Genomic DNA, 19,971 nt, shown 5'->3' with positions numbered 1-19,971 from the left:
TGAAAGGCAACATTATTTTAATTTTATAAAGGAATCGTAAGCTTTTCAAAACTCATATATATATAACTAGTTAAATTTCTTTAAGATAAATATTTTAATTTTAATAATAATAATATAGATATAAAATAAAAAGTTCTTAAAATTCTATCATTTAACAATAATAGATATCAAACTAATGTTAGTCAAGGTTTCTAATGTGGAATCACTGGAATGCGATAAATATAATCTAATTTTATAGTAAATTGTTATTAAAAAAAAATTAACTCCACACTATTATCCTAAACACTTAAATCGTGTTTCAATACAATATAATTAATGATCTTGGGATAGAAATTACTTTCCCTTTTTATGTTTCCCATTTGCCTAACATATGCAGTAATCGTACAATCCAACGTCTAATCTCAGTTGACAATAAAAAAAAAATAATAATAAAAAAAAGAAAAAAAAAAAGAAAAGAAAGAAAGATGAAAAAGTAATTAACAATTAGGATTCAATGAATGTTAATCAAGGTCTAATCTTTTACTTAAAATAACAATCATGAAAGTTAACCACGTGGCTTGATTTAAAGGAGCCTTACCCCACGCGTCCGTCAGATTTGATTTGGTGGCAGAAGTCATCGTATTATTTTTTAATATTTAACAAAAGTTAAACCATTTAAGCAATGACGCTCCCATGACAATTGCCGTGGCCCAATGATAAAGTGTTAAAAGGATTTTTATTAAAAAAAAAACCCACCCCTCTCTCCTTGTCTACTCCGCTATAAAATCAAAACAATGTACATAGTCCGATAAAAAAATAAACATTGTACTTGGTCATTTGGGATATTGGCTAAGCATAAATAAATGATACTATAACAAGAAGTGAGGTCCAGTTCGATTTCGCAGCAAAATCCTTAATATTTTTTCACCAAAAAATTTTTACAATTTTTCATTAACTTTCTGTCTCACACTCACAATTTCTGTCTGTCTCTCTCTTTCTGTCTCAGGTACTCTCTTCCTCACGTGTGTGCATACATATTTTTGTCGTCGATGCTGTCTTAACTTTCCAATTTTTTTGAATATGTGAGACTGCGATCCTTTCATTTGGGGATTGATTTCTATCTCTAATCTCTGCCTTTTTACCCTTTTTGATTTTTTCCTCCAACTCATTATGCAAGCAAGGTATTTCTCTCTCTTCTTTTTTGTAATTCATGTTGTTTTTTGTTTTAATTTGATGGGGTTTTGTTTAATTTTGCTGAATAGTGTTTTTTTTTTTTTTTGGGTAATTAGATTAGTTTGTACGCTTGGGTTTGATTAATTAATTTGTAATGGACTACTCTGTGTTTGGTTGCGGAGAAAGATGAGGAAAGGAAATAATTGGGTAAAATTTTGTGTGTGTGTGTGGGTTTTAAACCGAATAGCTTAAATTGCGTTTTGAAAGAATCTTTGATATAAATATATTTTCACTTTAAGAGTAAAAGGAAAAAATGAGATGATTGGATTAGGTGTGTATGCTATTCTGTGAAATTTTCTAATTTGATGCATTTGTTATGTTGATTTAAGCTACCGTGGACAGGGTTGATTAATTACCATGCATATCTATTGCTGTCCCTTGGGTTCACGCAGAGCTGGGTTTTGGAATTGTTGCAAAGAAAGAAAGTTGTTTTTTAATGCTATTCTGTGAAGTGGAGCTAGAGATGGTTGAAACACACTCGCAAGTTTTGTGGATTTGTTATTAGAATTCAGTTACTACAATATTCGGATTGGTCTATTGCTTGATTGTTAAGTTCTTCATACCATGCCAGTTGTTCAAAAGCTATATGATGCCTGCAAGGCATCCTTCTCTTCTGATGGTCCGATTTCAGAAGATTCTCTCGAAAAAGTTCGAGGTATTTTAGGTGAGAGGCTTTAAGAAATGTCTATGTTTTTGTCTCATTGTGCTCATTGGATGTGGTTTACTTGCGCTTGGTCAAAATCATTTTGATTTTGAGTACTTCCTTCGTCTTAACACTTTCATATAATGCTGTTCCAGATAATTTGAAGCCCTCTAATGTGGGTCTTGACCAGGAGGCACAATTGGCACGTCAATGGAAAGTTTCCATGAATGTTACCAATGGAAAAAAAGGGCGTCGCAGCAGTAATCAGTACCCACCCCCGATTACATATTTGCACTTGCACGAATGTAACAAATTCTCTGTAAGCAACTTAAATCTCTGTAGGACATCATTTATTTATTGGATTTTCTCTTTGGACTGACTTACACCTTGGTTTCAGTTGAGTGGATTGCATATTTGTAAATTTGCAAAGTTGGATTCATAACATGAACTTGGGAAACTTTTGGACTTCGTTGCAGATAGGAATTTTCTGCATGCCACCTGGCTCTATCATACCACTTCATAATCATCCTGGAATGACTGTGTTGAGCAAGCTTCTTTATGGCTCATTAAATGTGAGATCATATGACTGGCTTGAAATACCTGGATCTGCCGATCTATCTCAAGGTGCCCCATCTTTGTTGAACTTAGCATATTTCAAGATTACATTTGGCATTATGATGGTGATTCAGACTGATATTTCAAAATATGCAGTTTTTTAATTTAATTTATTTATAACTTTTTAGAATGTCAAAACTTGTATGGTCTTTTATGGAAGCAAATAGCAATGGTGGAAACAGAACCTACACAGTCTCAATATGTTTTCTAAATTTAAAAGTAGTTACAGTATTAATATTGATTGGGTATCACCAATTTGCTAATAGTGTCAAATGATACCAATTAAATATCACTTATTGCGCTTTGACAAATCCTAAACATAGTAAAAATCTAATAATGGAGAGCTTCTGAATCAGTATCATAATTAAATCCTTATTTATGTCTAATTTCTTTACTTGTAAACTAGTTAGCCTTCAAGATATCATCAACCATAATCCCTGCCATTCTGCTCCATGGTGCAAAGGTTGCTCAGAACCACTAGCTTGATTGAATCCTTTCTATCCATGTCATCTCCTTCAGGATGATAAGTTTCACAATTTCTTCTTATGACTACACTTCTTTCCCTCTTTTTATTGCTTTCTTTTGCATGTCACCTGTCTGTGGTGTGTTCACCAATGTTCAACATGGAGGGAAAATCCTGCTTGGTCTCAACACTTAGGTAGCTGCTTGGCAGAAAACAATTAACAGATATGACTGTTTATTTTATGACTTACTGTTTGCAGTTATTTAAGCTTATCTGTGGCATTTACTTTATTTAATGGCAGTGTTCTGTATTTTGTTAAATTCAGTAAATCTTTTTTAGATAGTAAAGTTTTAGAAAGGCAGCCCCCTAAACTATAAGAAATACCTTGTCTAAGAAGTTTTGAGTAGCTTCAAGCTTGTGTACACTACATGTCTTTGTTAAGGTCATCAAAGAATGGGAAAGGAGAAGACAGTTTCAGAATAAATGGGGAAAAATTAGAAGAATTAGAATAAAACTTGTATTGTTAGTGGATATATTGATATCGGCCAATTCAATTGCTTTTTCTCTTTTAATCTTCCCTTGCTCTTTCTGCCTAGAAAGGAAGTCACTTCTAAGCATCTTCCATTCCTTTTTGTTGTAATTTTTGTCCAATGTACTAAAATGATACTTGTGTTGGCACTATTGGTGGATATGTACTGGTATTCTTTTTACTGGTAAGTTGCATATGGACTTAGTGGGGTTTTTAATCCACAACCTCACCCTTCCTCATTTTTGTGGGAGGAGGAAGCACCATTTGGATTAGATCTCATTGGCCCGATGTGTATGGTTATGGTATCTAAATCTCTTTGGATGCTTTAGTAAAATGAGCCCCAAGTCATAATTTAGGATTCCCTACGCATGACTAAAAATGTTTTTTGGAGCCTGGACTTTTATTTAGGAAGATTTCCTTTTTCCAGAATTTTTTTTGAGCAGAGGACCATGTCATTTCTGGGAAATTGGGTATACCGAGTCTAATTTTTCCATACCTTGGGGGTGTTAGTGTAATTTACCCTAAATACAAAAACCAAGGGGATATTTACAAAAATATTTGAAAATATTTGAAAATATCTCAAAAATATCCTCACTTCTAACTTTGGGTTCTTTTTCTTAAATTTCTTTAGCCAACACCATTCACCTCCCTTCCTTCTCCCTTCATTCCAAGCTCTAGAATCTCTCATTCCTCTTGCCTCTACGTTAGTCTCCAGTGCCCCCACTTCCACATCATTGTAGTCCTTGACTTAGCTTCGTAAACCTTGTCAGATGTCACTAACAAGCCAATAGCCAAGTCAGTGTTGCTGGCATAGGTTATGATGGGCCGTTTAGCACAGTCATGATGATTTATGATCTACTGCTCCTTCTCCACCACCACTGTCGAGAGAAGATTTGTTACAGCATTCACCGCTGTATCTTGTGATTTTCTTCATTGATCCTGATGTGGTGTGCTGTACTCGTGCTTTGTTACATTGAGATGGGCTTCCCTTCCTTGATCCTTGTTTTTGTTGTGCCCTCTTTGTCATTCAATTGAGTCTTTTACTTGTACCTTGTGCTTCGAGTACTTGTACCTCATGCGCTATAATTGATACTTCCATTTTTACTAGGACTCCTAATAATGTTTTGGTTAATTTTTCCGCATGGTTTTTAAGTTTAGATTTATTATGTGTTCTGGTTATTTGATTCAATATATGAATGGACTCTAATTGAGATTGTGTCATGTTTCTTCTTCTTCTTCTTGAGTTGTAAGTAATTTTGGCATGCATTTGAATTAAGGGGTTTTCTAAAAAAGTAAGGGGAACAGGATTTCAAAAATTCCCATGGGCTGGGGCATGGGTTCTTTGAATGGTGCAGGGGTGGGGGAATGAGGTCCTGCCAAAAGCCCCCCTCGTTGCCATCTCTAACTACCTTGCCCAATCCTGCACTATTTTTATCTTACCTATACTTAGTAGCGTTTTCAACATGTTTACAGTGAACATATTGAGAGCATTATGAAGGCATCTGGAATTAACATGAAAATTCTGGTTTGTTGAAGATTTGACTTTTCAAGCGTGCAAATATCTATTAATTGCATTTTCTTTTATGATAAATATTATCCTGGTAACTGATGGTTGTTGCTTGGTTTTCTGTGTAGAAGTGGATACAACAATATTGATTATTTCATGAAATTCGTAGCTTTTAAAAAATTCCAAAAAAATGTATGGCACGATCAATTTCTTACCTCATGATGGTAAACTAAATCAGCTTAACTGTCAAGTCTGAAGAAAATAGCTTGGTTTGTCGAAATATTGCTATTGCTGGCGTTGAAATGGATAATTAATTGGGTATCCTAGATAAATGATGAGTGAAACTAGTAGCTTGGATATAACTTACTAGAGGTTTAATAATGCCTTTCTTATCGTCTAGATTCTTCAATGTTTCCCTTTTTTTGTTGAGTAGGGTCTGAGTTAAATTATTGCTCCTTTGATGTTTTTGAGAATAAAAATTTGAAATGGGATGAAATGATTATTAAAGTAGTGACCACTGTATAGTTTATTAGATTGGTCAATGTAGTAGAATGAAAGAATAGCAATACTTTGCAAATTATGAACACTGTCCATATCTTTAAATTAATGATGCATGCTTTGCTTACCATCTACATTTTCTGTTTTGTGTGCTATGACCATTCCATGCTGAAACCAATCCATTTGATGCTCTCCAACACTTAAATCTTGTTCATTTAGTTCTTATACTTACCACCATATGTCTGTTTTCCATGTATTATAAATGTCTTTAGCGGTACTATGTTTGGATATTTTTTTCCCCTATCTTATCTTCTTGATTCTTATTATGATAAGGGTTTAACTCTTAAAAAGAATCAATTTCCAACCCTTTATTTAATATGAAATTTTTTTTTTGGAAAAAAAAAAAAAAAGAATAAAGAGACTGACTGTGGATTGGTGGGAATTTTCAGCCAGACCTGCAAAACTTGTTAGAGATTGCGAGATGAGTGCACCTTGTGGTATAACTACTCTTTATCCAAACAGTGGTGGCAATATTCACTGTTTCAAAGCCTCGACTCCCTGTGCACTCTTTGACATTCTTGCACCCCCCTACTCCTCAGAAGATGGAAGGCACTGCTGTTATTTCCGAAAATCCCCTAGGAAAGATCTTCCAGGTATCTTCCCTTTCTCTCTTGTGTGTGTGACGAGAAATTTTTTTTTTTACTTCTCATTTCGGGAACTAACATTTCTGCTCCTTGTTGGTCTCCTAAAGATATTGCTAAATTATGTGGTATGAAACCATCTGAAGTGGCTTGGTTGGAAGAAATTCAACCTCCTGAAAACGTAGTGGTTCTGAGGGGGTTGTACAGGGGCCCCAATATTAGACGGTGAAAGGGTTTTTGAACCACACGTATCATACATTAGTCAAATTGGTTATGAGGAGCCAATGAGGTGATTGCTGGCACATTGACTGCCAAACACCATGACAATAATGCTGGAATGCAGGCAACAATGACTGGCATTCCTACTGTGAGGTATTTGATTGTACATACATTTCTCCTGTATTGGCTTGGAAATGAATGCCGACAAAAAATCTTGTACCCAACATACCCGTTGCTATGATTTTTCATTAATTGTAATAAGCAGTGTTCAGATATTATTTCTTGATCTGAGATCTTGACTGCACAGAAAAGTTCTGTTTTAGAGTTCCATTTCGGTTTGGGGAAGCTTTGTTGCTTGCATGTTTTGTTTGATTTCTGCTCTTAGTACAACTTGTAGCTGGTCTTCTGTCTGTGAATATTATTCTCAACTACAATTCAAAATTCTAGTCTTGAGGTCCCTCGTGTTGTCGTTCAGAAAGGCTGTCATGGCTTGTTTGGATGTATCCCTTTTTTGTAAAAGTCGTTTCTATGGATGACTAGGTTTCATGAGGAAACAGCCAAGTGCTAACAAAAACATAGTGAAACAAAAGACTGACATTGTCCATATTTCCTATCTCAAAGTGGTACTTATTCCTCTTGTAAAAGTAAAAAAGGGACAGAGGTTGAGATTATTTAAACCTCAATTTTCTTATTACTTTTTTTTGATAATTTGATAGTGTCACAATAGGAGAGGAGATTTGATTCATGGTTTTCCTTATAGAGGAGGTAATATCACTGAGCTACTCTTGAAAATGATCAATAATTATACCAATTAAATACAAAAGCAACTAACACCTGTCCAAAATTCTGAAAATGAAGAATGCTTTACAACTAAATCTGCTTGGGTAAGCTCAGAGCTTTCTGATTTGAATCCAGTTCACGTGAATTAACTTGCAGAGCAAGTAATCTAGTTGAGATAAGAGAGTGGACCAACAAAAGAAATTAGGCTATATTCCAAAGGCCCCATATAAAGGTTTCAGATAAAGCAATCAGCAAAAAATGCCATAAAATTAGGCATAGCCATTGATTCAGAAACTACGGAAAAAGGAAGGGAAATGAAGCTGAGAGACCTTAATTCTTTCTATAACTAAATTTTGCTTAAGATCTCAAGATAAACGGTAAACCATATCATAATCTTGGAAAGCTCAAACGATAATTAACTAATAGGCCAAATCTTATTGTATACACAATCTGCTCATTCCTATTCTTCATTATTGATTTCTTGTTGGGCCAGGTTCATATCTCAATTATGAATTGCATGGTGTAGATTGTTTTCAAATTATAATGACATGCAGTATTCTACCGAGAACGTACGCTACCACCCTACTCTCGTTTGCAAGTTAGAATACAATTTACGAAGATCCTGAGGTTGGTGTGTATAGTTAAAAAAAAAAAAAAAAAATGTTCAAATTTACTCGCTAAGACAGAATCAAGGGGTTCTACTGTATTGAGAAGCAGTAAATAAACAAATACTCTTTTAATTGAATCCGATTGCCAAAAATTGTACTGAATAGTAGTAAAAGTTGATAAACAAATACCCATTTAACTAAAAGTTATGCGACTACCAAAAAATGCTAATTGGCAACAAGAAAGAACTCAATCTTAACTAATGCGCTTAGGCATTTGTTAACTTGGCCCAAACAAGAATTAGCAATGCTATGCTATAGACACAATTTTAAAGTTTTCTTGCACATTCATATGGCTATTATCACTTATATTATATATATTGAAATAAATAAAAAATTGTTATTAACTTATTGAAAATGAAAACCAGAAAACAAGTATTTGCAACTTGAGCATCAGTCAATTCTGTCTCTCTCTGGCAATCTCTCTTTCTCCCTCTCTCAAAGATAGCATAAGGTGCCTATGTTTGCGGCGACTGTTTTGCTTACACTTCATAGATATAAAGAGATAGATTCTGTCTTATACTTATTGTTTTCATATACATTTTCGATTATTTTATTCTCTTTTTTATATGTAATCTTGCAGTAAAACAAATATTTTATTGATGGTTTCAGATCTAACTTAAGAATGCATATCAAAGGTACTAATTTAGATGTTTGCAGCAAGGTCTGTCTGGGGTTGTTTGAGCTTTTTATTCCTTTTAAGTTAAATTCTTTATTCTTCTATTAACCAAAAAAAAAAAAAGTTGATTCTTTATATAATCGAGCCTCTGATTTAAAGATGAGTCCAGTACTTGGATCGCTTCTCGCTGTTCAATGGCCTCTACATCCATCGGTGCTAGCCCATAGCATGTATCTCGTCATAACTGGGCTAAAGCCTTTGTAACATATTCGATCCTCTTAGATTTTGGTTGGGCTTGAACTCGAATATGAGGGTTTTATTTATTTATTTATTTATTTGAATAACTTAATCTGAGTATTTGAGAGAAGGAAAAAGTTACTTTATTTATTTATTTTACAACAAATGAGAGAAGATTCCAAATTTGATTTTTTTTTTTCAAAGTTTGGTCATGATTCCATTCAATATCTTTTTATTAGATGTGAATTTTAATAAATCTATTATAGGATTACATTTTCTTCTTAATATCAAGGATTAAATGTTTAAATTTCAAGATTTTTTAGTATAAAATTATGTATAAAAAAATAAGTTTATGGATCGAATAGTAAATAATATCTGATTGACACAAAATTTAATATACGTGTTAAGAACATTAGGAACATGCAATCCAACAGTTAGCTTTTCAAAATATGTAGTTATGTTAATTTTTTTAGTGAGAATTGTAACCAAGCTTTGTCATTTAAGTGGAGGGCAAGATTTGATCATAGATTTCTTTATCTCAAAGAGAGAAATCAAACAATGCCACCTGGCTACAAAACTCATACTAAAAAAAATGGTTAAGTTACATGACTTAAAAAAATAAATAAATAAAAGAAAAAGAAAGGGGGAAAAGGTTTTTATACAACCTAGGTTTTTATACAATTTTTTTAACTACTATAATAACACTCCCCCTCCCCTCTCCAAGAACAAAAACAAACAAAAGAAAAAAATAAATGCGATATTTGTTTTACATACACTGTGTTTTTATAACTTAAAAATATGACTTTAAATACATTTTCAATTATATTGCGCGCCTTTATAAATCACAACATGTGTAAAACGCTAAAAAAAAAAAAAAAAAAAAAAAAAAAAAAAAAAAAAGAAAGAAAGAAAAAAAAAAAAGCCTTAATAAGGTCTTTCTTATAGTTTCTTAAAAACTTTTATTCTTGTGTCCACATTTAGAGTTTAGACACACCACCATCCATATATGAAGAATTGTGTGGGAAACAGGCATCTAAAGACAGTAAAGTTTGGTCAGCCGATTAAATCCTATATACATACATACATATATATATATATATATATATATAACTCCAATCCGATGAATTTAACACTATGGTCCAAATCAGTAGAAAATGAAAAGAGTTTGGATGATCTGCAACAATAATTAGAAACAAACAAAGCAATACCAGGCTCAGATTGGTGTTGAATTATCTTAATACAGTAATCAGACATGATTCTCCTTTATGCTTAATTTAAAATAAGAAGAAAAAAAAAATGTTCCCACTAAGAAATGTTGAAGACCATGATATTGTGATGCTAACTTGGACGTTTGCATCCATCAAATAATACATAAAAAAACAAATAATTCTTTGAAAGATTCTTAGGAGCTATAAAAATAATAAAATGTCAACTCCCATGCACACGAGAAGACAAAACTTCCAAGCATTTTCTAGGTACGTAGGGTTGGGAGTCCCTCATTTTCTTATGCTTAATATACCCCAATTATCTTCTCTTCCACGTAGTTTTCTCTGCTACTTTCTTAGTTTAATCCTTCGAATATATCTCACCTTTCTTTCTGTCTCTATAGCAACAAAATATGCACATGTCACGCATAACGAGCCAGTTTTGGGTGTCTTTTAGCCAGACCTAATCCTTGAAGTTATGATTCCTCTTCTTTCCCAAAGACTATGAAGAGGGCCTTGATTGTCATGTGAGGACAACCCAAATTCTTTCTTGGCTTTCTTGGAAAGAAAACCTTTACATGTATATGGTACGGAAAAAGATAAATATATAGGTACAATTTGAGAATATTATATAGGGGACAAGTGTCTCTAATCTTGCTTCCACCATCCCCACCCTTCTCTATCTCCCAAGTTCTATCCATATGTATTGTCTCTTTTGTTTTTTTGGCAGAAGTATTTTAATATACTAAATGCATTCTGATTTCTTAATTAACCATGAGGGAATGCACTTGATGTGTGTTTTACTTTCACCATTGTCTTGGTTCCCCACAAGGTGGTTATAATGGCAACGATAATTAATGATTAACCTTGTTCACTTCTTAATCTATAGATTATACTGATATTGGAGACATATATAGGTTACCTTTTGAGACTTAATGTTGTTCCAACTTACTAATTGTACTAATTAAATTCCTCCAAATTAAGAGGATGATAACGATGCTATATAATGATGCCACAATGATGTATAATTGAGCATTTCCCAACTAGCTATATGGGACGACGTATCCTTTCTTGGATACCATCCCACAGATTGAAGATATTGTGAGAAATTAAAAATCAATTAAAGCTACTTGAAAAACCGAACTGGGTTGGATAAAGTTGTCAACGTTGAAAATGAACTTTGGCCCCCTAAAGCTGCTTATTAAAGAAAGTGCACTTTAGTCAAATAGGTAGGTGATTAAATCTCCCTAGCTAGCCCCCCTCAAATTCAGCATCTTAAGGGTCTAGAAAACGAAATTCTTGCTTCCATTATTAACGAGTCTAGTCTACATTAAGTATCCCCAATATTAATTTGACTACATATATAAAGCCCAAAATTCCATTTCTATTTGGATTATATATCATTGGAATGTAACGATAAAGAGTTTAATATATATTTTTTAAAGGTCCAGTTAATGTATGCTCTTCTGTTTTTGAAAATATTTTCTCGAAAATTGAAAAAACTGTTATTATTTTTTTAATTCTTGAGAAAATTTTTTCCAAAAATGAAAATTAATGTGTGCTCTAAGGGGACACATTAGTAAAATCTATTTTTTAATTAATGTTCTTCCCCAGTAAGTCTCGAAGTTGAAGTTGAGGTTTCAGTCCCAACTTGTTCACTCAAATGTGCATGTATGAAAACAATATAATATATTTTTAATAAACATGGTTCGGAAAATGATCCATGTCAATTGTTTTAGTGCCTAATTGGCCCACTAATATTGACCAGTACCTCTAGATCTTACTCTCCCCCACATAATTCAGGCTTAGTTATTCAAGGGCCCATATATATATATATATATATATATATTTTTTTTTTTTACTTATAAAATTTTATTATTTTCTTGAATTAGATCAATAAATTAAAAGTCATAGCAACATATGCAAAATAAAATATGGCTGTGGAAAACTAACAACAACACAGGGTCAGGAAAACAGGTGTTTATATATGGGGAAGAAAGTCTTAGTTTAGGTGGGAGAAATTGAAAGGTTGATGAAGGAAATGGCCCACACTTTCCTTACACCCATGTTGAGATTAAATAAACTTAATGAGAAAAACAAAAATTGTAAATCATAATAAAAATGAGTGGAGTCTCTAACACAGGTCAACAATTAAGATAATCACGAGAGAGAGAGACAACTGTCAAAGGAGAGGGGAAACAGAAAAGGTTGGGAGCAGTCACATGATTTCCAACAGTCCCAAGGGACCAGACCCATCTGTATCCATAATGTGAGTATTATTGCAATTTAAAGAGAACAACTGGTGTGTGTCTGAAATATCATTGATTTATAAAATGAAAAATTAAAAAAATAAATCCCATGAAAGTATTAGAATATTATAACTTTGATCACTTTAATTCCAATGCCGGATGAAACAAAAACATCCCTAAACAAAGTTGTAAACAAACCTTTGTTCCTCTCTCTCTCTCTCTCCTTCTTTCTCTATCTATCTCTGTTCACATATGATCAAAGTGTCCATGGATTAAGTCCACTTCAACTTTAATCTCTCTTTCTCTCATATGATCAGTGTTCAAGGACTAGCTAGGTCCTCTTCAATCTGTTCCTTCAAAGTATACAGTTTATATAGGAGGCTTTTGTGAGGATCAACTCAGAGACATGTTAGAGTATTTCAATGATCGGCTACATGGAAGGGGGAGGATTGAGGCAACTTCATCATCAATGGTTTGTATTTAATTAGGAAAATGAAAAATCAAATAAAGGTGGTCTTCTTTCTATGATATATATATATATATATATATATATATATATGTATGTATATGTAGTTACTGTCTTTTTGGTAGTTTATATGCTATAGATGAACTCAAGATCTTATGCTTTCAATATTGAGTCTGTCACTTTGGATGTACTTCTTCCTTTTCTGGGGTTTTCCAAGCTTCTTATGATTCTGAATGGTTTTTCCAGAGGTTTGGGAAGTTATGAAACAAGACTAGTTAGTTTGCCGACTCTCATATATACAACTTCTCATGATTCTTGAAAAAAACCCTTAATTACTGTTATTTTGTAATTATTTTTAATTTTCCCAACATGACTAGTTTGCCAACTCATACAGCATCTTATGATTCTTGAAAAAACCCTTAATTACTGTTCTTTTGTAATATATATATATATATATATATATATTTTCTCGCTCGACCTAAAATCCATAATCTGAGAGAAAGTTAACAAAATCATGAAGTTAGATAATGAGCATATAATTATATATAGCTACGCCATTAATATTGCTTTTTTCTCCTTTAATTGCTCATCTTGTTGAAGAACAACTCAATGGACAAAGCTGTGTATCTTAAATGGACAAATATTTTCTTTAATTACCATCACTTACTCATATTTATATGCCTATCAACTAAAAAGATACAAATTAATGTTCACCATGTGCATGGAATTACAGATTATGCTAATTATTAAGATGCTATAAGAAGAAAAAGAAAGAGATGAATGATCTCTCTCTCTCTCTCTCTCTCTCTCTCTCTCTCACTGCATCACCTGACCAAGATTTTCATATAGCCTCCATTGTTTTTAATTTAATCACATTCCTCCAAATATTGATTAGGTCATAGAATGGAATTATCATGCACTGATGAGCATTGGAAGAACATCAATCTATGATACCTATTATGTTTTCTTGTTGTATTCTTATGTATATATCTCATTAAACACCCATCCGTACAAAGCTATATCAGAAGTATTATCTTATCTCTTTCCGTTCATCATGTTTCTTAAAATACTCATATGATTGGCAAATATTAAATTTTCAATTACCATATCGTACCCTTTTAAAAGTAACTTCTTAATAAACTTAATACTGTTTTCAACTCTAAATTTTTTTAAGGCATCTGACCAACTTTGCAAAATAACTAGAGATTATTAGTATGATAAGGAGTGGTTGGGACCTAGTCTCTCTTGTAGCTATGAGATAAACGTGTTAAATTATCTCATTTTATCGTCCCAGTTTTTTCAATTTGTTTGGACCTTTGGTCCATTTTTATTCCCAATCTTCTTAGCGAAAGTTTCTTTTCCTTCCTTTCCTCTCATGAACACGTCCACACAATAGCCAACTCCTTTAGTAAGTACGAATGCATGTACATCAGTGCGTATTTCTTTATGGATGTTTGGTGCAAGCTTTTATTCATTCTATTTCTGGATGATCTGGACAAAAAAAGAAGAAGAAGAATTGTGTTTGTTTTTGTGCAAGAAAAATCTTAAATTGACACCATTCTCTTAAAATTGAAATTCTTTAAATTCAAAACTATGCATTTATAAAGGTGGATGAAACAGCTTGTCTAAGAATTCACTATTAAATGTTTACTGCAATAAGTTTCCACAGTTAGCCATCACCTAAAACAATGTCCTCTAAAACCAAATCCTTGGTGTAATAATTAAAACATTTTAAATCACTGTGTATGTTAGGGAGTAATACTGAAAGACAATGATGTTAATCAAACATCTGGCAATAACTAATCTCACTAGTCTTAATAAAGTTGCAATTAATTGTTATGTTCCTGTGTATAATATTATACTAGATTATAAAAAATATGATATCTTTAAGTTTAAAGAAAATTTTTGTAAAGCAAATACATAAAACAATCATTAGGAGTAATTCTTTATTCTTTTGCATCATGAAATTATCCTGACTATTTATAGCCTCAAGCAAGTTTACATCATTTAAAACCCCCTTTCTTCTCTCTTTTCTTTCAGCAATAGAACAATTGAAGAAGAAACTCAATTCTGGGAAGTGATATAAAGAACATTGAAGTAGCCATGACAGAAGGATTAGAAGCTTATGATGAAGAAAAGAGTGATAGGAGTGAGGAACATGCCGAAAACACATCTGTAGTGTCTTCACAAATGTGTTCATCTTTTGACTTAAATGAAGAAGCCAGTAGTCAAGAGGATGATAATATTGCCAAAGTAGGTGAACTCAGCATTGAAGATGATGTGAATGGAACAGATGGGAATTCAGCCAATAATGATACCTCCGGTGAAGGAAATGAAAAGAGGGCTAGAGTTAGGCAGTACGTTAGATCCAAAATGCCTCGGCTTCGATGGACTCCTGACCTCCATCTGTCTTTTGTTCATGCTGTTGAAAGGCTTGGGGGACAAGAGAGTGAGTTTCAATCATATAGATAACAAGATTTTTATTATTTCAACAATGATATTCATAATACCTCTTTTCTTTTCCTCTATATGATGTTGATAAAGGATATGATATATGTTTTTCCTAATCCATTTACTTAGTACTCTTCTTCAATTGGTGCAGGAGCAACTCCCAAGTTAGTTCTTCAGCTAATGAACGTGAGAGGACTTAGTATTGCCCATGTAAAGAGTCACTTGCAGGTACTGTGAAACATGCAGCGATTTATGATTATCTTGGTAATTTTCTTTTGCTAGTTCTCTTATACTAATCATAAATGTTTCTATTTCAGATGTACAGAAGTAAGAAGCTTGACGAGGCCGGGCAAGGTAAAGTTTTGTGATATTTAACTAATGATATATTATGACATAGTTGTAAGTTGTAATGGTCTAGGGGAATTAAATAAAGATCCTTCAACCTTGAAGAATAACATTGGCTAAAATAAAAAGAAATAATGCATAACTAATTAGGTGCTTCTCTCTCTCTCTTTTTTTTTTTTTTTTTGATAGGAAATCAGGTGCTTCTCTGAGTGCTATGTTAGAATATTTCTATACTCAGCCTTGAAGACGCTATATACACTAATAATTCACCTACATTAGTTTCAAAATAATCACAAAAGATGTGAAGTTTAATATTGAAATGGAGAGTGGCAGCAAAGAGCCTTGTGACTTAATGGTACTCTGCAATTCTCTTTATGTGAACCACTTGGTTTGAAGCCCCTCTCTAACCTTATTATATTACTAGGGTAATTATTATGTTATAATTATATAAATAATATATGTAAAATTTGTAAATTAGTTGTTCTTGATAAATCTGGAATAAGAATAAAATGACATCAATCAAAACTAAGAAAACCTTCCAGCTTCATGTTGTAACGGATGCAATATGATTTTTGTTATCAAGTGTTGTGATGTTTCAATTCCTTGCATGTGCACATTTCAGTAGTTTCCAGCTTGTTGGTTGGCATTTAAAAAACTTGTTCACAGGCATTTAAAAGTTATCAGATAACTAAAAAGAATCAAATGACCCTCAAATTCAAAACGCCAACATATATTATAAAGGATTCAAAATCATTGACATGAGAAAACTGCAATGTAAACCGTTTTCACTGGTTAATTTCTATGCTTAATTTTTCTTACTAAGATGATGGCGAAACTGTGTCACTTCCCGTATAATTCATCCTCCAATGAGCTCATAACCTTTTGTGTAAAAAACATTAAAAATAATTCTACAAATAACTGATTAAGATCCTCTAATGTTTTTAGATTAACATTACTATTACATTCTTTAAATCTTATAAATTTATTAGGAAATGAGTAAAATGGATTTTTTTTTTATATAATTACTAATTTAAATAGATACTAAAATAGTATTTTTTTTTTTTTTTAAAGTTATTGATGCTTTGATAAAATTTTATGTATTAATCTCCGAATGGAAGAATAGGATTTAATAACTCTATTGTGGAGTTATTATAAGAACTCTAAAAGATCATATATAATCAAGCATGACACATTTTACATGTAACTATATAAACATAGTTACAAGTAAATTCCTCAAAAAAAATATATATAGGGATGTTTATCCCACATCGGTTGTGTGTATTAGAGTTTCAGTCTTTATAATCCTAGGCTACTACTATAAAAATTAGGCCCTTTTATAATGGTACTCTATTTATATAATGTATTATAAGCCTGTTTAAAAAACTCTATATATTACTTTCGTATCTGTTTATTCTAATAAGTATTAGTGTTTCTTCAATTTTTTTTATATATTACTTTCGTATTACTGTTTCCTTAAAAAAAAAAAAAAAGTTACTAATGATTTAGGTTATGAAAATGAAGCCTAGTTATATAACTCATAAATGATGAATTGTGTTTATTCTTATTATAGTACTAGGTCAAACCTACAGACCATTTCATGGTAGAAATAGTGTTCATGCAATGTTGAACCAAACAAGCAGCACTCATCGACACTTCAGAATGGCGAATGGTGGAATAGTTCTGACGAGACATTCTGACGACTACAATGTTGCTCATGGTCTTTTGCCATCTCTACACTCCCAACAGCTGCCAGTAGATTTCAAAGCTAGCTTCCCAAGGTAACTAATATCACTACAAAAGTTAGAATTAATACATATGTTTACCTACTCCCCTTTAATTATTGATATAGTATGATATGATGATTAAGGGTTAAAAGTTGGTGATCATCTTTACCTTTTGAAATTAAAGGAAAACTTTCCATTGGCATAATATTAATTATACCTAATAAATTTCCCGGCATTTGCTAGTGGCATACTAGGAAAGGAATGAATTGATTTTAGAGCAATGTACATAAGTTTTTACAAAAATTATTGTTTATTTTATATAAGACCCTACTTTTTTATTTATTTTACACACTTATTTTTTAAAACACCCCATATCAAATTATTAATTTTTATATTTTATTAAATATAAATTTTTTTAATATTTTTTTAATAAATTTTTATCTTTCTTCTCACACAACAATCACCATCTACTCTTTTATTTCACTCTTGATATACGTAAAGAAAGAATAAAAAACTAAATACAAAATAAATAATGTCAGTTTAATTTTACATAGTTACTATAACAATCATATATTATTACATAACTTTGCATGGTTTGGTATGAGTGATTTTTGGTCTTAATTAGCTAAAATGTGTTACTTTTTTTATTATACAAGTACTGATGCAAGTACTCTTATGGTGGTAAATTGTGATTAAAGCAATATCATTTCACACTAACATCATTTTTATTATGCATCGTAAAAAATTATTGTCTCTAATTTTATTGCTAATTTTAATTATATTTATGGTTCTCTCTCTCTTTATCTCTCTCTCTCCAGGCAGCAGCAGTGGCCTACTAATCAGCATGTCATAACAAGGCCATGTTATCTAACAAATAATGATCTTGGACGAGAAAAGAGTTTGATGAGTTCCACAACCTTCCAAACTCAAGCCAAGTCAATAGCTTCAAACCAAATTCATGCAATGGATATTAACATGCGAATTGGACCCATGAGACCAAGCCGATTTCTTGAGGAAAAGAGATGGCCTCCAATCGATATGATTAATAATAGTCAATGGAAAGTAAACAGAACTTCCAACACGTGGGACAGTACTAGCACCCAGTCACTAGGGCATCGTACTACTGGCGGCAAGTTTATTGGGGAAACCTACAGTGCTACAATGCCTACTGAATGGAACCTTGGAAATAACACGAGAGTTAGGCAATTCCTATCAACTTCAGATGATCTTGTCAGCAATTCTAATAGCTTTAAACCAGAGTTTGCACCCCCATTTCGGCTTGAGGTAACTTCTTAATTTAAGAAATATTGTTTAACATATGTTGACTGACAGGATCAAGTTATATGTCTGTAGTAACTCTGTGATATTCAAAAAGTTTAGGATAGTAAACTTAGCCACAACTATCTCATGTGACTGATTGTGAGTAGTAGAGAAAAAGTTATCAGTCCATATAAAACTGATAAGCAATTAGTTACATTTTGCCATATAGGATAGTAGTAGAAAAGAGTGTGACTAATTTTGTTGTCCTAAAACAACTTAGCAATATTACATCATTCTATTGCTTTTCGTTGAAAGAATATATTGACGAGAATTAACCATTAGATTGCATACCTTACCTACTTGTAAAATGTTAAAATAATTACCAAATCATTGTAATAAGACATTTGGTAATTAAATTTTAATCCACAAACTTATACACAAAATATAATTAATAAGTTTGTGGACTAGAGAATAAATAATATTTGATTAATAAGACATTTGGTGTAAATATTAAGAGCAATGAAAATATATATAATTCAATAGTTTCAAAATATTAATCATATAAAAACTTTATGAACTTATGTAATTACACTAAGTTTAACTTAATCCTAATCCTATTTGTGTATATTATATTTTTACTGTAGGCATTGCTTCTATATAACTTATTTATCTTTAAAATGCAGTTGAATCAAGAGAAAATGTTGGACAAAGGAAGGTTGCCTGATTTGCAACTTAGACTTAGCCATAGAGTCGGGAAGGAGGATGAAGGCGCTCATGACAAAGGCAAAAGCACACATGAAATTAGCACCAAGCTTTCCCTTTCTTAGCTCATATTCATCGAGGAAACTTGCACAATCTAGTCACAAATTCATACAGATTCCAGACACATAACAAGGCCAAACTTGAGGGCGAGTACTTAGGATCTGACTATGTAAAAAGAAAAAGGAAAACCACCATAGAGTTAGATCGTTCTAGGTGCTTGTCTTAAAGCCATTACAAGCATACTAATGCTTTTGTTGATTCCTTGGTCTATATCAGTTTTGCATAAAGGTAAACTCAACATCAAATTGTAGAGGACAATGAGTCTTTGTCTAGTCATGTTTTTTGATGACTAAGATTGGTGTAAAAAGTGCTGTGACTTGTGAGCTACGAGATTGTTTGTTTTGTTTTTATTTTTCCCTCCTCTTCAAAGAAAAAAGGAAGAAGGAAAAAGAATATTTAGAAAATGTTCACAGGATAACAGGAAAAGGCAACAGATTGCATCTTGAATGACCCCAACTGTGTCAGGCAAAGATCTAAGGACTCAATTTAGTATAGTAGTATTCATATTTGGGAGATCAATATAATTAGCAAAGATTGCATGGCCTTTTCTAAGCAATAAAAGTATTTTTATTAAAGCAATAAGACTTCTGAGAATCTATTTAATTTTTTAGTAAGAAATCATCTTTAATCAAAATTAAATAATTATTAAGAGTCATGTAACTCAACTAATAACTCATGGTATGTATTTCAAATTGAGATATCCTGTATGGCTCAAATCTTTCCCCTTCTATTATAACTTTCAAATTAAAAAATAAATAAAAAATGAATGACTTAAATAAATTACAAGAAAACTTACTTGCATAAATCTTGTGTATAAGGTT

General features: G+C 32.2%; 2 protein-coding genes across 10 annotated transcripts; both read left to right on the top strand.

The window, feature by feature from the left end:
- Window positions 1-742: 742 nt before the first annotated feature.
- LOC115991596 (plant cysteine oxidase 4-like) lies at window positions 743-6,743 on the top strand. 7 transcript variants are annotated; one of them, XM_031115408.1, is made up of 7 exons: window positions 743-860; window positions 986-1,160; window positions 1,542-1,876; window positions 2,011-2,174; window positions 2,332-2,479; window positions 5,917-6,120; window positions 6,219-6,743. In XM_031115408.1, exons 3-7 carry the CDS (start codon window positions 1,777-1,779, stop codon window positions 6,335-6,337), a joined length of 735 nt encoding a protein of 244 aa, XP_030971268.1. In that variant the 5' UTR covers window positions 743-860; window positions 986-1,160; window positions 1,542-1,776; the 3' UTR covers window positions 6,338-6,743. The 7 variants fall into 7 exon arrangements, with proteins under 7 accessions (XP_030971268.1, XP_030971267.1, XP_030971272.1 ...); XM_031115407.1 differs by having other exon boundaries at window positions 743-865; XM_031115412.1 differs by lacking the exon at window positions 743-860 and having other exon boundaries at window positions 872-1,160; window positions 1,605-1,876.
- A 5,443-nt stretch (window positions 6,744-12,186) lies between these two features.
- Window positions 12,187-19,597, top strand: LOC115992928. 3 transcript variants are annotated; one of them, XM_031117178.1, is made up of 7 exons: window positions 12,187-12,592; window positions 14,589-14,997; window positions 15,151-15,227; window positions 15,317-15,353; window positions 16,915-17,122; window positions 17,887-18,352; window positions 19,012-19,597. In XM_031117178.1, the coding sequence occupies exons 2-7, from the start codon at window positions 14,652-14,654 to the stop codon at window positions 19,153-19,155; spliced, it is 1,278 nt and encodes a 425-aa protein (XP_030973038.1). In that variant the 5' UTR covers window positions 12,187-12,592; window positions 14,589-14,651; the 3' UTR covers window positions 19,156-19,597. The 3 variants fall into 3 exon arrangements, with proteins under 3 accessions (XP_030973038.1, XP_030973036.1, XP_030973037.1); XM_031117176.1 differs by having other exon boundaries at window positions 12,188-12,554; XM_031117177.1 differs by lacking the exon at window positions 12,187-12,592 and having other exon boundaries at window positions 12,662-14,997.
- The last annotated feature ends 374 nt before the right edge of the window (window positions 19,598-19,971 follow it).

This window comes from Quercus lobata, chromosome 5 (assembly GCF_001633185.2).
Source record: "Quercus lobata isolate SW786 chromosome 5, ValleyOak3.0 Primary Assembly, whole genome shotgun sequence".
NCBI lineage: Eukaryota > Viridiplantae > Streptophyta > Magnoliopsida > Fagales > Fagaceae > Quercus > Quercus lobata.
The sequence above is the reverse complement of the archived record's forward strand: the minus strand, read 5'-3'. Positions and strand labels throughout refer to the sequence as shown.